Source organism: Xenopus tropicalis, chromosome 4 (assembly GCF_000004195.4).
Source record: "Xenopus tropicalis strain Nigerian chromosome 4, UCB_Xtro_10.0, whole genome shotgun sequence".
Classification (NCBI taxonomy): domain Eukaryota; kingdom Metazoa; phylum Chordata; class Amphibia; order Anura; family Pipidae; genus Xenopus; species Xenopus tropicalis.
In genome coordinates this window covers 7,162,751-7,181,325 of record NC_030680.2, presented here as the reverse complement: position 1 = coordinate 7,181,325, position 18,575 = coordinate 7,162,751, and the positions used below count along the sequence as shown (strand labels likewise).

General features: G+C 44.1%; 1 protein-coding gene across 5 annotated transcripts in view; it reads left to right on the top strand.

The window, feature by feature from the left end:
- The window catches only part of sbf2 (SET binding factor 2), a 196,919-nt gene that overhangs the window by 115,406 nt on the left and 62,938 nt on the right, over nucleotides 1-18,575 (top strand). For all 5 annotated transcript variants that reach the window (XM_031899700.1, XM_031899699.1, XM_031899697.1 and 2 more), the window contains 2 exon segments: nucleotides 4,057-4,166; nucleotides 6,370-6,519. In XM_031899700.1, the coding sequence (XP_031755560.1) occupies nucleotides 4,057-4,166; nucleotides 6,370-6,519 (260 nt within the window).

Sequence of the window (18,575 nt, the reverse complement as noted above, 5' to 3'; positions counted from 1 at the left end):
GATCCAGAATGCCTTGGGCAGCTTTATGTTGCTACATACCCTATCCTTAAATGATCCCCAGGCTTTGCAAGTCAGCTAAACAAGTCATAGTTTGGCACTAACTAGCAAAGTGGACGTGAGCAGTTGTTCAGGCATGTACAGTGGTTGTAATGTGCAGACCTCAGGCATTGTGGTACTCTGCCCCGTATAGAACTAAAGGCACAGCTAAACTGTGGGTTCTGCCCCTGACCCAGGAAGTAGCTTGCCATTAGTACAGCAGTACAGTGGATTAAAGCCTTACTTCCTGCTCTGGGTCAGGGGCAGAACCCACAGTTCAGCTGTGCCCTTAGCTCTATACGGGGCAGGATACGATGCCGCCATACCACAGGTCTGCATTTAATATTTTTTTTTGGTGTTACTGTTCCTTTAAATCACCTTCAGGTTTATTTGTAAAACAAGAGAGATCTTATGTATTTCTCTCATATCCAATTAGAGTGTATCTGTAGGCTTAAGGTGGCCATAGACATAACGATCCGCTCGCCAGGCAAGCTCGGCAAGCGAGCGGATCTTCTCCCGATATCCCCACCTACAGGTGGGCAATATCAAGGGAATTTAGGCTAATTCAGTCGTTTGGCCCTGGAGCCAAACAATTGAATTATAACGACTTGTCAAGGGCGCAGCCGGTTCGGGGACCGCATCAACGAGCCAATGTGGTCCCCTATCCGACTGAATCCTTTAACTTACCCAATCGATATGTGGCCAATTTCAGGCCAGATATCAGTCGGGCAGGCCAGTCATTGCTGCTCCTACACGGGAATATAAGCTGCCAAATTGGTCCAAGGGACCGATATTGGCAGCTATATGGCCATGTATGGCCACCTTCAGGGGGCCAAACAGCAGAAAGAGTTCAGAAGTATCATGGGTAGAAGATTGGAACAGCAATGAATGGAACTGGTGTGGGAGGAGAAATGTACAACAGCTTTATATATAATCTAAGCTTTAGTTGCCCTTTACTGTGATACTGTTCCAATGTATCCTGTCGTTTAAGGGGTTTTAAATCTGATTGCTGATTGGTTGCTACCTGTTGCCGCGCTGCTGGAAAACTGCTCCTGTGTCAGTAAATGAAATCTTTTTAGATGGTCGAATTTGTTAACATAGGGGCAGATTGCAGCAGGGCAGCAACCCAATAATCCAATCAGGAGTTAGATCTGATAGGTTTGTTACACTTAGAATAATAAAAGCAAGAATCTGATTGGTTCATATAGGAAAAATAGCACTAGGGAAAAATGCAGTTGTTTCATAACAAGAGAAGTGTTTGTCATAAACTGGTATGTAAAAAAAAGTGTGACAATTCCCCGAATGTTCTGTCAACAGACTATAAATACATCAGTGGGATCAGTGGAAAATTAGAAATAATGTGTTTTTCTAAGAAAAGTTATATTAAATTTATTATGCCTTTATTAAAAAGAAAGTTATTGGCATTGCATAGCTGCATAGCAGAAATACAGACTAAAAATGAATAAGTGCGGCAGCCCTATAACAGTTATGATCCAGGCCTTCACAGTTGCCCCCAGCAGCCCCCATCTTGGATCTTGTTAGGCCATCTGTTGTGTGTCAGTGGCACTGCACATGCTCAGTGGGCTCTAGGGAGGAGCTATGGTTAGGGGGCGTGGGAAATCATCAAGCAGGAAGTGAGGTCACATCTGTCATAGAAGCTGATGCTACAGGGCTGGTTATGACTCAATTCCGAAGCAGACTGCACTGGTTTCAATGCTGCCATGTAATGTGACTCTGAATTAATTCCTAATCAGCCTTGTATTGTGAGTGTTGTATATATACAGTATATTTTTTATTGTATATATACTGTATATTAAGCCTGTTATATTATATATATATTATATACATTGTGAGTGGGTCCTAAGCACAGGTAAGTGCCAGCAGCCCAGAGGATACAACTTATCTGTATATTTGTATTTATACATATGGGTAGGAGGTGCCATAGTGTTTCCCTTAGACAGTACAGTATGGGGGTACAGCTTATTGTGTGCCCAGAACATTCCTTCTCTGTATATTTGTATTTATACATATGGGTAGGGGGTGCCATAGTGTTTCCCTTAGACAGTACAGTATGGGGGTACAGCTTATTGTGTGCCCAGAACATTCCTTCTCTGTATATTTGTATTTATACATATGGGTAGGAGGTGCCATAGTGTTTCCCTTAGACAGTACAGTATGGGGGTACAGCTTATTGTGTGCCCAGAACATTCCTTCTCTGTATATTTGTATTTATACATATGGGAGGGAGGTGCCATAGTGTGGAGAAGCCACATTGGTTCCTGGGCTGCATTGGTCTAAATTCTTCACCTAATATTACTATAGAGAGTTGTTCTCCTATTGGTCACCCGTGTGCAACAAAAGGCCCATCAAGCTTGGGAATGTAGCTATGAATTATGGGATTGACATACACACTTACTGGAAGGGGCTGAACCTACCTTACCCTCCTGCTTGGGCTCAGACCTATAAACCAAAGTAAAGCATTTCCCTACCCCGGCCGGCTGCTATTTATGACATATCTGCCTCTTGGGACTCAAGGGGATTTTTCTCTTGTTGACTTTGAGGTCTGCGGTTCAAGCCCACTTGACAGTTACACATAACTATAAACCCAGTGAGAATGAGGAATGAATGGGTATTGGGGAGTTGTATCAGGAGTCAGAACCAGCAGTGCAGGGAAGGGAAAGGGACAGACACAGTGACAGTTACACATAACTATAAACCCAGTGAGAATGAGGAATGAATGGGTATTGGGGAGTTGTATCAGGAGTCAGAACCAGCAGTGCAGGGAAGGGAAAGGGACAGACACAGTGACAGTTACACATAACTATAAACCCAGTGAGAATGAGGAATGAATGGGTATTGGGGAGTTGTATCAGGAGTCAGAACCAGCAGTGCAGGGAAGGGAAAGGGACAGACACAGTGACAGTTACACATAACTATAAACCCAGTGAGAATGAGGAATGAATGGATATTGGGAAGTTGTATCAGGAGTCAGAACCAGCAGTGCAGGGAAGGGAAAGGGACAGACACAGTGACAGTTACACATAACTATAAACCCAGTGAGAATGAGGAATGAATGGATATTGGGGAGTTGTATCAGGAGTCAGAACCAGCAGTGCAGGGAAGGGAAAGGGACAGACACAGTGACAGTTACACATAACTATAAACCCAGTGAGAATGAGGAATGAATGGATATTGGGGAGTTGTATCAGGAGTCAGAACCAGCAGTGCAGGGAAGGGAAAGGGACAGACACAGTGACAGTTACACATAACTATAAACCCAGTGAGACTGAGGAATGAATGGGTATTGGGGAGTTGTATCAGGAGTCAGAACCAGCAGTGCAGGGAAGGGAAAGGGACAGACACAGTGACAGTTACACATAACTATAAACCCAGTGAGAATGAGGAATGAATGGATATTGGGGAGTTGTATCAGGAGTCTTATATGAGGACTAATTGTATTTGTTGGGTTTTTATCCCCTTTAATTCTATTTCAGTCCTGGAATTCACTTTGTTGCCTTATTTTTGTGCCCCCTGAAACGTTTTTCACACCGGGAAGCAGTTGACGTACGTACATATATAGGAATGTTTCCGAGAGCCGCGGTGCAGCGCGTTTGCCTTCCCATTCTGTGACTCAGCACTACTGAGAGGTTAAGGGTTCCTCTCTCGCACATTCGCCGATGGGGTTTGTGTGCCTTGTCAGACGTTAGACTGGAACGTTGTATATAAATACAGACATTGCTGGGCCTTATTCTCGGAGGGGTCCGAAAAACAATATACAAGTAAAATATTACTATCTATATCATACGTAAATGAATGTCAAGGCAAACTTCCCCTTTAATCCCCATATATGCATCAAATAACAAATTAATGCACGCAATGCTACAGAGAGATTGGCTATAAATCTGCCCTGCAGCTCCGTGGGGCTTTAGGGACACAAGGAATATATTTCATAGATATTGTACAAATATCTGTGTTATATTAACTCTATATTTAATATATATATATATTTTTATTTTCCAGTATCAATAGTGGACAAGAACACCTCAGTATTTAACAGCGCACGGAGGCTAGAAGTCGTCCGCAATTGCATCATGCACATATTCGAAAATAAAATTTTGGAAACCGAAAAGGTAAAGTGCAAATTCATACAATAAAATTACCTATGTATCACTTATGTATTATAAGGGATAATGTACCCCCTACTGTAAATGATAAGGATATTAGCAGTCACTGAGGGGTTCTGTGCCCCCCATATAAAGGCACAAGGCTGCAGGCTGAGTTATACAGGGAACTCTGAGTATCACTCATGTATTATAAGGGGTAATGTACCCCCTACTGTAAATGATAAGGATATTAGCAGTCACTGAGGGGTTCTGTGCCCATATAAAGGCACAAGGCTGCAGGCTGAGTTATACAGGGAACTCTGAGTATCACTCATGTATTATAAGGGATAATGTACCCCCTACTGTAAATGATAAGGATATTAGCAGTCACTGAGGGGTTCTGTGCCCATATAAAGGCACAAGGCTGCAGGCTGAGTTATACAGGGAACTCTGAGTATTACTCATGTATTATAAGGGATAATGTACCCCCTACTGTAAATGATAAGGATATTAGCAGTCACTGAGGGGTTCTGTGCCCATATAAAGGCACAAGGCTGCAGGCTGAGTTATACAGGGAACTCTGAGTATCACTCATGTATTATAAGGGATAATGTACCCCCTACTGTAAATGATAAGGATATTAGCAGTCACTGAGGGGTTCTGTGCCCATATAAAGGCACAAGGCTGCAGGCTGAGTTATACAGGGAACTCTGAGTATCACTCATGTATTATAAGGGATAATGTACCCCCTACTGTAAATGATAAGGATATTAGCAGTCACTGAGGGGTTCTGTGCCCATATAAAGGCACAAGGCTGCAGGCTGAGTTATACAGGGAACTCTGAGTATCACTCATGTATTATAAGGGATAATGTACCCCCTACTGTAAATGATAAGGATATTAGCAGTCACTGAGGGGTTCTGTGCCCATATAAAGGCACAAGGCTGCAGGCTGAGTTATACAGGGTTGGGAACTTTGGGGTGATTTCTAATATCCTCATATTAGATAGCAGCACTAGTAACAGTAGTTATTTTTTTATAATAACCAACTTTCATCAAGTTCTATAGCAAAAGTCATCTTACTACAGACCATATCTAAGGATAGGTTTAGCCTACATTTATCCAATAGGATACATGCCACTGTGACAGAATGCTCTGTTATACAGATAGCTAGAATCTCAGCCATAAAGCAGGGCAGGACTGCTGCTTACAATGGGGGGATCAGATAGGATCTGTGCCACTGTGACAGAATGCTCTGTTATACAGATAGCTAGAATCTCAGCCATAAAGCAGGGCAGGACTGCTGCTTACAATGGGGGGATCAGATAGGATCTGTGCCACTGTGACAGAATGCTCTGTTATACAGATAGCTAGAATCTCAGCCATAAAGCAGGGCAGGACTGCTGCTTACAATGGGGGGATCAGATAGGATCTGTGCCACTGTGACAGAATGCTCTGTTATACAGATAGCTAGAATCTCAGCCATAAAGCAGGGCAGGACTGCTGCTTACAATGGGGGGGGGGATCAGATAGGATCTGTGCCACTGTGACAGAATGCTCTGTTATACAGATAGCTAGAATCTCAGCCATAAAGCAGGGCAGGACTGCTGCTTACAATGGGGGGATCAGATAGGATCTGTGCCACTGTGACAGAATGCTCTGTTATACAGATAGCTAGAATCTCAGCCATAAAGCAGGGCAGGACTGCTGCTTACAATGGGGGGATCAGATAGGATCTGTGCCACTGTGACAGAATGCTCTGTTATACAGATAGCTAGAATCTCAGCCATAAAGCAGGGCAGGACTGCTGCTTACAATGGGGGGATCAGATAGGATCTGTGCCACTGTGACAGAATGCTCTGTTATACAGATAGCTAGAATCTCAGCCATAAAGCAGGGCAGGACTGCTGCTTACAATGGGGATCAGATAAGGTTCTAGTGTAGCATAACGTTCTGTACAGTTCCTTTGTTATTAAACACCCTCTCAGTAAATACAACAACATGTTTATGATTACAGCATTGGGACCTGTATAACACAGACAAATATTTGTTCAGCCAGTTCTATTTATGGAATTTTAGCAAAAATGTTGGATATTTGCAAGTTTAATAAACTGTTAGCAATGCAGCGCTCTCTAACTGTCTCTTTCTTGCCAAGTCTATAAACGTGTGGCTTTTACATGATATTTCGGTGCCCAATAAGGGTAACAAGTCTGCTCTGTGCCCGTTTGTAGACGCTGCCGGCGGCGCTGCGGGCGCTGAAAGGAAAAGCCGCCAGACAGTGTTTGACCGAAGAACTGGGCCTCCATGTTCAGCAGAACCGCGCCGTGCTCAACCACCAGCAGTTTGACTACATTGTGCGGATGATGAACTGCACATTACAGGTAACAGCACAGCCGGCCCACTGGGCATCAAAAATACTGTATTTGTGAAATGCGTGGAGTTTGGTGGCATTACTACTATACTGCAGCCCCCGCAATCAGGGGCCCGGACTGCTAAGTCTACTCTATGGTAGTCCCCAGCCGCATCTGCTACAGTAATATCACTACTCCCCGGGCAGGGTAGGGTGCAGGGCAAGGGCCAATCAGGGAACTGGTTAAATGGTTGAATGATTCCCTTTTCTCTGTAATAATAAAACAGTACCTGTACTTGATCCCAACTAAGATATAATTACCCCTTATTGGGGGCAGAACAGCCCTATTGGGTTTATTTAATGGTTAAATGATTCCCTTTTCTCTGTAATAATAAAACAGTACCTGTACTTGATCCCAACTAAGATATAATTACCCCTTATTGGGGCAGAACAGCCCTATTGGGTTTATTTAATGGTTAAATGATTCCCTTTTCTCTGTTATAATAAAACAGTACCTGTACTTGATCCCAACTAAGATATAATTACCCCTTATTGGGGGCAGAACAGCCCTATTGGGTTTATTTCATGGTTAAATGATTCCCCTTTCTCTGTAATAATAAAACAGTACCTGTACTTGATCCCAACTAAGATATAATTACCCCTTATTGGGGCAGAACAGTCCTATTGGGTTTATTTAATGGTTAAATGATTCCCTTTTCTCTGTAATAATAAAACAGTACCTGTACTTGATCCCAACTAAGATATAATTACCCCTTATTGGGGGCAGAACAGCCCTATTGGGTTTATTTAATGGTTAAATGATTCCCTTTTCTCTGTAATAATAAAACAGTACCTGTACTTGATCCCAACTAAGATATAATTACCCCTTATTGGGGCAGAACAGCCCTATTGGGTTTATTTAATGGTTAAATGATTCCCTTTTCTCTGTAATAATAAAACAGTACCTGTACTTGATCCCAACTAAGATATAATTACCCCTTATTGGGGCAGAACAGCCCTATTGGGTTTATTTAATGGTTGAATGATTCCCTTTTCTCTGTAATAATAAAACAGTACCTGTACTTGATCCCAACTGGATAACAGGTCCCATACCTGTATATATATAAATGGAACCCCCACCATTACATTACAGAGCGCTGGATTTAGCTTCTCGTCCTGCGTGTGAATAACCGGCTCATTTTTCACAGTGATTTGCGGCCGGCCCATCAGCTGGGCTTAATCGATACAACATGATTGCACGCTGCGTTGCCAAACACCGCACAGCCAAATCCAGCGCAGGAATAAAATATGTGCAACACATTTCTTGGCTCTCCCTTCCCAAATGTAATCTCAGCACACGCATGCGATAACAGATACACGCCAGTAGTCCCCTCTCTAATATGGTTCTAATCTAGCGATATCATTTCAGCATGGAATGCGACTGCCTGAACTTATTAGGCATTTTATTAAACATTTCTATTGGTTCTAACGTTATAAATGTAATTGCGTTGGAAAGCCGTGTGTGTGAGTCTCTCAAAAATGGAACAGAATTCCTCTCCTCCAGGTGTGTTATGCTGCTCTATTGTAACAGGAGTCAGAACCAGCAGTGCAGAGAATATAAACAGTTGGTTTTGAAGGGGATAAACTAAGAAAACCAACAACAAACTGAAAGTACCCCCATACTGTACTGTCTAAGGGAAACACTATGGCACCCCTACCCATATGTATAAATACAAATATACAGAGAAGGAATGTTCTGGGCACACAATAAGCTGTACCCCCATACTGTACTGTCTAAGGGAAACACTATGGCACCCCCTACCCATATGTATAAATACAAATATACAGAGAAGGAATGTTCTGGGCACACAATAAGCTGTACCCCCATACTGTACTGTCTAAGGGAAACACTATGGCACCTCCTACCCATATGTATAAATACAAATATACAGAGAAGGAATGTTCTGGGCACACAATAAGCTGTACCCCCATACTGTACTGTCTAAGGGAAACACTATGGCACCCCCTACCCATATGTATAAATACAAATATACAGAGAAGGAATGTTCTGGGCACACAATAAGCTGTACCCCCATACTGTACTGTCTAAGGGAAACACTATGGCACCCCCTACCCATATGTATAAATACAAATATACAGAGAAGGAATGTTCTGGGCACACAATAAGCTGTACCCCCATACTGTACTGTCTAAGGGAAACACTATGGCACCTCCTACCCATATGTATAAATACAAATATACAGAGAGGGAATGTTCTGGGCCACACAATAAGCTGTACCCCCATACTGTACTGTCTAAGGGAAACACTATGGCACCCCCCTACCCATATGTATAAATACAAATATACAGAGAAGGAATGTTCTGGGCACACAATAAGCTGTACCCCATACTGTACTGTCTAAGGGAAACACTATGGCACCCCCTACCCATATGTATAAATACAAATATACAGAGAAGGAATGTTCTGGGCACACAATAAGCTGTACCCCCATACTGTACTGTCTAAGGGAAACACTATGGCACCCCCCTACCCATATGTATAAATACAAATATACAGAGAAGGAATGTTCTGGGCACACAATAAGCTGTACCCCCATACTGTACTGTCTAAGGGAAACACTATGGCACCCCCTACCCATATGTATAAATACAAATATACAGAGAAGGAATGTTCTGGGCACACAATAAGCTGTACCCCCATACTGTACTGTCTAAGGGAAACACTATGGCACCCCCTACCCATATGTATAAATACAAATATACAGAGAAGGAATGTTCTGGGCACACAATAAGCTGTACCCCCATACTGTACTGTCTAAGGGAAACACTATGGCACCTCCTACCCATATGTATAAATACAAATATACAGAGAGGGAATGTTCTGGGCACACAATAAGCTGTACCCCCATACTGTACTGTCTAAGGGAAACACTATGGCACCCCCTACCCATATGTATAAATACAAATATACAGAGAAGGAATGTTCTGGGCACACAATAAGCTGTACCCCCATACTGTACTGTCTAAGGGAAACACTATGGCACCCCCTACCCATATGTATAAATACAAATATACAGAGAAGGAATGTTCTGGGCACACAATAAGCTGTACCCCCATACTGTACTGTCTAAGGGAAACACTATGGCACCCCCCTACCCATATGTATAAATACAAATATACAGAGAAGGAATGTTCTGGGCACACAGTAGCTATACCCTCATAATACAGATATAGGGAGAAGGAATGTTCTGGGCACACAATAATATTTACTGTTTACAGGAGATAAACGTTCAGGAATGCTTCTGATCTACCAGAAAGGACAAAGACATTTTTGCTGTAAACAACACCGCCTGTTGTTGCTTGGCCAATAAGATAAATATTTATTAATGTGAAACTTTAGATGCATTTGATATTATAGTAACGTAAAACTGGGAAGAACACCATCAGATCCATGTGCTGTTCTATAAAACCGCTTAATGGCTTCAGCAGGCCGGGGCTCCTTATCAGCACTGCGCAATTAGCGGGAGATTTATGAGTGTTTACAGGCTGCGGCGCTTATGGGTCAGTCTTTCATTCCGAACATTTCTCAAAGGCACGAGGAACGCTGCTTGTGAGCCCGGCCATCTGTACTGTGTGTTTACAGCCGGGCCCCGGAGATGCCGAGCCGCTATTTCATGCATCAGCTTCTAATGTGCTTGGACACGGCTGATCCGACCCAGATCCTGTCTCTTTGTTTTTCCCCAATCTTCCTGGCTGCTATGTCCTCAGCTTTCATTACTGTTAAAGGTGCCATACACACTAAGATCCGCTCACTTGGCATCTTCTCCCGATATCCCCACTTACGGGTGGGCGATATTGGGCTAATTCGGTCATTTGGCCCTGGGGCCAAACGATCGAATAGGAACGATGGGTATAGGCATCTGTCGGTTCGGGGACGGCATCATCAAGCCGATGCGGTCCTCGATCCGTTTAAATTCTTAAACCTGCCCGATCGATATCTGCCGGCTGGCCCGTCGTTAGTGCCCATACACAGACCGATAATCTGCCAAATCGGTCTAAAGGTCCCCATACACGGGCCGATTGTAGCTGCCGATATGGGTCCCTTGGACAGATTCGGCAGCTTATCGGCCCGTGTAGGAGCAGGGGCCTGCCCGACCAATATCTGGCCTAAAATTGGCAAGATATCAATCGGCCAGGTTAGAAAATTCAGTCGGATCGGGGACCGCATTGGCTTGTTGATGTGGTCCCCGAACCGACTGCCCCATTGACGCCAATATAATTCGATCGTTTGGGGCCAAAACGATCAAATTATTTTTTTTTTTTCACCTACACGCTCCCCGATATTGCCCACCCGTAGGTGGGGATATCAGGTGAAGATCCGCTCGCTTGTCGATCTCACCAAGCGAGCGGATCTCACCGTGTATGGGGGCCTTTAGGGGCTGATATCGGCAGTTAGAATATGGCAGCAGTAAAGGGGAACTTAATCCAAAAACATTCAGGTCCAAAGCATTTAGCTGCCATTAGCGTAGATATTATTATTATTAACATTTATTTATAAAGCGCCAACATACCCCGCAGCGCTGTACAATAAGTGGGTTACATACATTGGACATACAGAGTAACATATAAATCAACCAATAACCGATACAAGAGGTGAAGAGAGCCCTGCCCAAAAGAGCTAACAATATGGGGCGTTCCAGTCCGGGGCCCATTCCAGGGGGGAGCCCCAATTGATGCTGAGATGCAGTTTTATAGGACTTGTTGGAAGTAGATGGGGATTTTGGTGAGTTATGTGTCAGGGTTTGATTGGGACTGATCAGACTCCCATTCCCAGGACCCCATTCTACATGTTGGCAGGCCCCAGGGAAATATAACTTGCAACCCCTGGACCCTGCTAACCTTGTACTATTGGGCCCAATGATTACCAATGATGGCCCTGCGTATAGCAACATATGAAATCTTCCCTATGCGCCGTCACAAAGGAAATGAAAAAATAAGAATGTTGTAATAAATCCAAAGTATTATGAGTAATGGGGAGAGCTTATTGGGTATTTATTCGCCCCCAGGCTGTATAAACAGAGCCGCTATATTTAGAGCCTGTTTTCTGAATATTTTTGCAGCCCATAACCGAATCCAATAGAAATTATATTTTTTTTAATGCTATAAATAGAATTAAAATTAAAATAAAGAACCGCGGAGAACTATAAATACACTCATTGGTTTAGCAAAAAATGTGCATTGTTTACAAGGGCGTATGATATGGCGTATGTATTATTGTGGCACAAGATGTTCCGCTTTGTATATTGGTATTTATACATGTGGGTGGGGTTAATTCCATCAGGAGGGCTCCAGGCTGGAAGCCTCATAATTGGTTCGGTGAGAGGTTTCTATCCCATAATAAACCTATTTGCTTGTATTGTGAGACCTTGTACTAGGGCTGAGCCTGAAATTGCCCCGTGCCACTCCATTGGTTGTGTAAAATGTAAAATATGGAGTCCTGCCCACCAGAGCTTACACTCTAAAAATTACTAGAAAGGGGAATGTGGGCTTGCTACTCACGTTCCGCTCTCTTTTTCCATTATATGCTGGAAAAAGAGACAGGTGTGAACTTGGGACCTTCTCTCTTCTTTGGATGTTGGTCTATGAGAATGAAGACGCCTCTTTGCTCCTTCGATCAACTCCCGCCCCCACAGGGTGCCCACACCCACTGGTCACCTGGGCCCCATGGGTAGTGACCCCTCCACCCCCGCTCCCACAGGGTGCCCAAAGCCACTGGTCACCTGGGCCCCATGGGTAGTGACCCTTCCACCCCCGCCCCCACAGGGTGCCCAAACCCACTGGTCACCTGGGCCCCATGGGTAGTGACCCTTCCACCCCCGCCCCCACAGGGTTCACAAACCCACTGGGCCCCATGGGTAGTGACCCTTCCACCCCCGTCCCCACTGGTCACCTGGGCCCCATGGGTAGTGACCCTTCCACCCCCGCCCCCACAGGGTGCCCAAAGCCACTGGTCACCTGGGCCCCATGGGTATTGACCCTTCCACCCCCGCCCCCACAGGGTGCCCAAACCCACTGGTCACCTGGGCCCCATGGGTAGTGACCCTTCCAACAAGTAAAATGAGGCCCATATAATTTTTTTAAAAAATGCTCCTCGTGTGTGAGACTATGGCCCAATCTGCCCTGGCCAATTACCAATTATGCCACAGCTCCACCCATTCTCCACCCACTTTACACAAACCCTACCCCTTCCACAAACCAGGAATCCCATCCTACCCTCATCCACAGAACCCCCCTGGACTTCAGTGCCCCATGTAACTGTCTGATGGAAATGGCACCATCTCTCTCCTATTATTGGATTCTGGACTTGACCCAGGAGAGACCATTATCCCCCGGCTGCCACTGGTTGATGGAATATGAGGTGGAAGAGACATTTCTCTCTATGCTTCTCTAGCTGTTGGGTCATATGAGACATTTTCTCTTTTCTCCCTCAACATCAAGTGCTAAAAAGAGACTGAAGGCACCTTCTCCCTTCTTTATTGGTTCCCCCTTTCCTTACATGGAACCTATGGACAATGGGGGAATAAAATACAGCTCATGGAGTCCTGTGCCAATGTTTGTTGGCAAGTGAGTTATTCATACAGGTGCTCTGCTCGGATAACATCCCACAGTGCTTTGAGGTAGTGCCTGCAACTCCCCGCTCCCTGGCTGAGGTTGGATGCGGTTGTCTCAATCTGCTTGTCTTCCTACACTTCAGCATAGCAATGGGCAGGTCTCCAGCGGGCACGCTATGGGGGGCGGCAACAGGCTTTGCTTGTGGTTGCTCACATCTGATTCCCGTTTGCTGCTTCACAGGGGGCTTCTCTATGGTTATTAGGATCAGATTTGTAGGAATGTGAGAAATCAGACTGTGGCGTCTCTTTCTGCCCCTCGTGTTTGTTGTTTGCTTGGTGCAGCGGCTTATGTTGTTAGCTTCCCATTGGCCCCTGTTTGTGTTGGATGCCAGAGGCGAATGGGCATCAATGTGCACCTCTAAAGGGATTCCCTAATCTTGGATCTTGGGCCTACAGCAGTGGAGCCTTGGGCTAGTAAAGGAGTAGTTGATCAGAGCCTTGGAGCTTGCAGGTGTTTTTGACCAGAGATTCCTAATTCCACTAGAAAATTGAATTCAAAGGGTACATTCAAATGTTGACTCTTTGGAGAGAAAGGGTCGGTCTATTGTCCCAAATCCAGAAGGGATGTGACCACGCCCATGTCACACCTGTCCAAACCCCTTGATTCTGCAGTAGGAGTGGCTCCAAAAGTTCCATTAGGGTTTATAGGTCAGCCCTAAATAGTAGCTTCACTGACCATGGCAACCAGATAGGGCAACCAAAGCCAAAGCTTGTGGCCCCTAATTCTGTGCAGTAGCCTTGCTTCTTCTATTTTCACAAGGTACATACGATATCATAGAGAGAGAGCCCAATGTGGCCAACTAATTGGCTGGTCAAATCAGGTAAAGACTGTCTTTTTTTAGAGACCTGGTTAAAGAGACGTAAGTGGAGGTGGAACATAATTGGGCCAAGCCTTCTCCTTACATAACAATGCGCGCCGCTTAGACATATCTGGTGGCGGCGTTTTAATAAAACTAATGAAAAGGGGTGGCCGCACCATGTTTAAAAGTAATAAAGGGAAAGTTATATGTTGTCTCCCTCTTTAATTAAATGCTGGTATCTAGTCCCTTTTCTCCTGTCTGTTGCTATTGAGAAGAGCAGAACGTCTGTCTTGATATGCCTGTAATTTAGATTATAATGGGTCATCTGTTCTTGGTTCTTCCATTTTGTATCCTTGATACCATTCTCCCTTGGGAAAGATTTCAACTATATAGAAGTGGGTTTTACTTTACTATTTGTATTTTGTTTTCTTTATGACTGGAAGCTTCCATTCTACCTTCTTTAAATCAGCTATAGACACAAATAAAACAGTGTCCCCAATGGCCAAACCCCTCATATACCTATAAGTCTCTCAGGCATGGACGTTGTCCTGTTTTACTGAAGAATGCTACCCTAATCCCCATTGGTTGGAACAAATGTGAGCCAGGTTGTGCATGGTTATGGCTCACAGTGGTTTGCTTGATGGGAGACGTGTACCTTGTTAAGATCTAGGTGCAAGTTGGATACTGCATAAGGACACAACATTTATAAAACTCTTGGTACTTCAAACAAAGATACCAATTAGGGGACTCCGTGGGTCTCTTTGTGACCCCATCAATTCTGCTTTCATCTGCCTTTACCTTAGTAGAGTTTACATTTCAGTATACTTGGTTGAGGCACCTACACATTAGTGATGAGCGGGTTGACCCAAAACTGGTGGGACCTATTGGTTTACCCATGGGTTGCACCAAGAAAATGATGGGGCTGGTGGGACCTATTGGTTTACCCATGGGTTGCACCAAGAAGATGATGGGGCTGGTGGGACCTATTGGTTTACCCATGGGTTGCACCAAGAAGATGATGGGGCTGGTGGGACCTATTGGTTTACCCATGGGTTGCACCAAGAAGATGATGGGGCTGGTGGGACCTATTGGTTTACCCATGGGTTTCACCAAGAAGTTGATGGGGCTGGTGGGACCTATTGGTTTACCCAAGGTTTCCCCAAGAAGATGATAGGGCTGGTGGGACCTATTGGTTTACCCATGGGTTGCACCAAAAAGATGTTGGGGCTGGTGGGGGTTGAGACTTCAAGCAGCACCATCATAGGGAAGTTGGGGTAAGTCAGGTGTGGGTCATGAAAAAGGGGGCTTTGGGCTGGGTTTGGGTTGGGAAGTAGTAGGTTCAGTTTGGGTTGAAGAATCTATGACCCACTCATCACTACCACACAGGTTTTCCAGACTGTAGGGAAGAGCAGTGCTGGTGGGGGTATGAAACCTAAAGGGCTGCTAGGATAATGGCTATTTGCCCTACAGTGATACTTTAGCTGAACGCTCATGTTCAACCCTAGATACCCTGAAACTAGGGCTAACTGGTGCAGAAGTACCTCCATGTAACCCAAGATCCAGCGTTGCATCATCACATTAGAGTTAACGTTTTCTGTTTACTCGGAATAAACAATGTCTAACTTTTCCCATTATAAAATAAATACAAGTGGGACCTGTTTACTCTCAAGTTTTACTACTGGCATATTAAGAAACTCTATTTTGCAAAACTGTGTCTTTATGTGACTCTCGATGTTCATTAATAGATCGCTTTCCAGTACGTGTAAGTTGGTGGAAAGCGTAACGTAGCTGTGGTTCCCGGCATTAATTTTCTCGAAAACAACGACAGGTATTTCCATTTCGGGCCAAGTCAGTACTCATGTAACTGCTCATATGTTTCACACAATCTTGTTCTAAATAAAAGCCGTGACTCAGTGTGTCTAGGAAGAGTACTAGAAAACGAAGATTACTTTGGTTGTTTAGGAGCATTAATGATTACCAAACACATTGACTATTTTTTGGTTCAACAAACCATCCCTTTATTACCATGACGGCAGCAAAAACTCCATGGAAGACCAGGGCTGTTGCTTAAACTTCAAGTGAATCTTCCAGCTTGTGTTTTTTAAACAAGTTCCGACTTCTGGTGAACTGGCCAGTCATGGACCTGTTGGAAGTGACGTTGGCTCTGAGAACAGATGTTCTTTCAAAAGAAACTAGTAGAACTTCCACTTATGAGGTTCTACTTAGACAAGTTCTTTATCATATAAATCTCAAGAGCCATGAATATCCTCTATAAGATATCCTTATAAACACCACCTAGTGATGTCATCAGTTCCAGACCTTAATGGTGCCACTAATGGAAACTCGTGTCCCCACTTTTGGACAACTTGAGGATATTACCTTGGAGTTCTGTAACCTGTATAATAGCATTCAGCCCATGACCTTAGGTCTTTGCATGGTCACAAATTGACCAAATATAAAAAATATATTATAAGTACATAAAGAAAAATAATTAGTAAAATATAGAGGTTAAGTGAGAAGTGGATGAAAAATAGTTTGAAGAGTGGGCCCACGGTGCAAGGTTTTCTGGTGGGCCCCTGGCATCCCAGACACTGCTGTTACCCTACTAAACACACAGAAATACCTGTCTCACTGTAAACTTTTACTCCATCTTTTAATCTTGTTGGGGAGAAAAGTCATGATGGAGCAATGCCCCGAGCCCCCAAAGAACAACCCACTCAATATTAGAGCTGTTTCAAGCCAAACTTTCCAACCAAGCCATTCCCCAGCAGTAGCCAAAAAAGTAGAAACACCTCTCCGTGATAGATGATCCCGTGTAGATACCTCTTCTATATTTGGGGCTTTCTGTATGATTTGGGAGCTGGAATTTCCCAGACCTGTAGAATCCTGTACAAGATCCATTCTTTTCTTGTTACCAGGGCATATCACACTGCCCAAGGTTCTGTATGTCTCTGGCAGCTTGACTGTTTAGGATTCGTTATAGTAGGGGGGTACAGGATTCCCTATATCTACATACCTGGAGATTTGACAAATAATGGTCAGAGTTCCCCGACTCACAGCCTATTTTCATGCAAACTCCAGCCTACCCATGGTCTAGGCTCCCTAGAACCTGTCTAATTATCACAGTAACACAGTAATTCTCTCGGGATTACACCTGGTTCAACCCAAACGTTTGATTTTTGCTTTCATCCAAATTCCCATCCAAGCCATTCCCTAGCAGAGACAAAAACAAGAAGGATTCTAAGATGCCAGAACTATCGTTGTAAACACTTCTACATGATTGATGACCTTCTCCCGTGTAGGTGCCAACTCAGTATTTGGGGCTTTCTGTTTGACTTGCGAGCTGGAATTTCCCAGACCTGTAGAATCCTGTAACAGACACAGAAATCTGTGTTATACTTATGAGGGTGTATCAGATTCCCCAAGATGTGTGAGCACAATAGACAGGTTTGTAACAAGGTTAGATATCATGGGGCACATCTCTGCATCAGCCACCCAACCCGATGCTCCCAAGGAAATATATAATAGTCAGTATGTTTAAATGAGAAGGAAAGGTAAAAACTAAGTAAGCTTTATCAGTAAATAAAGCCATAAACGCTAAAGTTCTCTATCGAAAGAAACACAAGATTTATTTTCTTCTTTTGTGTACGCATGTTCTTCTGTGTCAGACTTCCTTTTCTCAGAAAAATCCTTCAGGGCACAGCACTAATCTGCTCAGTTTTCTCCTCTCTCCCCCTCCCTTCTCCTTCTCCCAGTCCTATCTCTCCTCTCTCCCCCTCCCAACTATGCTGTAATCTGAGCTACCAGTAGCCACAGCTGCAGCATGGAAGGTAGGAGACCAAGCTAAAATGGCAGCTGCTATCTTAAACAGAGGGAGCTTCTAGGGATGTTTACTCAGGTATGGTAAAGCTTTGTACAGAATATATAGCATTCTAGCTTGCACTATTGTGACTAATCTATTGGCAATATGCCTTTCCTTCTCTTTTAAACCCCAAATCTCACCTGAATCCTCCTTCAGATTGGGCTTATTAGGGCTGTCTAGGAGAGCAAGTGGACTGTTCAGCTTTTATTTCACTATTAGGCCAGTTGGACAGGCTTTAATAGGGATTGTGGCTAAACATGGGTACATACAGGTTGACCTTGTTGTTGCACCCAGAGGCAGTGATCAGATCAGTAGCCATTTCGGCACGTTTTTTGTCGGGCCATAATCCTCTTTACATTTCTTGCCTCAGAATCACCTCTCACTTTGCTCGTACCTCCCTCTCGCCCATTCCCTGTGTCTGGCTCTGTACATTCCCATTAACTGGGCAATATATAACTTTTATCCCTGTCCCATAAAATTCCTTCTCAATCTGCTGCTAATACATTCTTCCAGTAAGCCCATAAAAAGCAGTAATACGCTCTTGACGTTGGCGTTATTGCTGATACTACAAAGCGCTGTGTCCCGCTCGGGACGGACGCCCTTCATTAGTGCCTGTCCGGATAATTATAGGCCACAGTTGGCTTCAGCGCAGTTATTTAAACTTGCATAAAGTGAAATGCTACGCCGGCTTTGATATCCAGATCCGCGGGTCCTGATGCAGAAGGAACTGTTT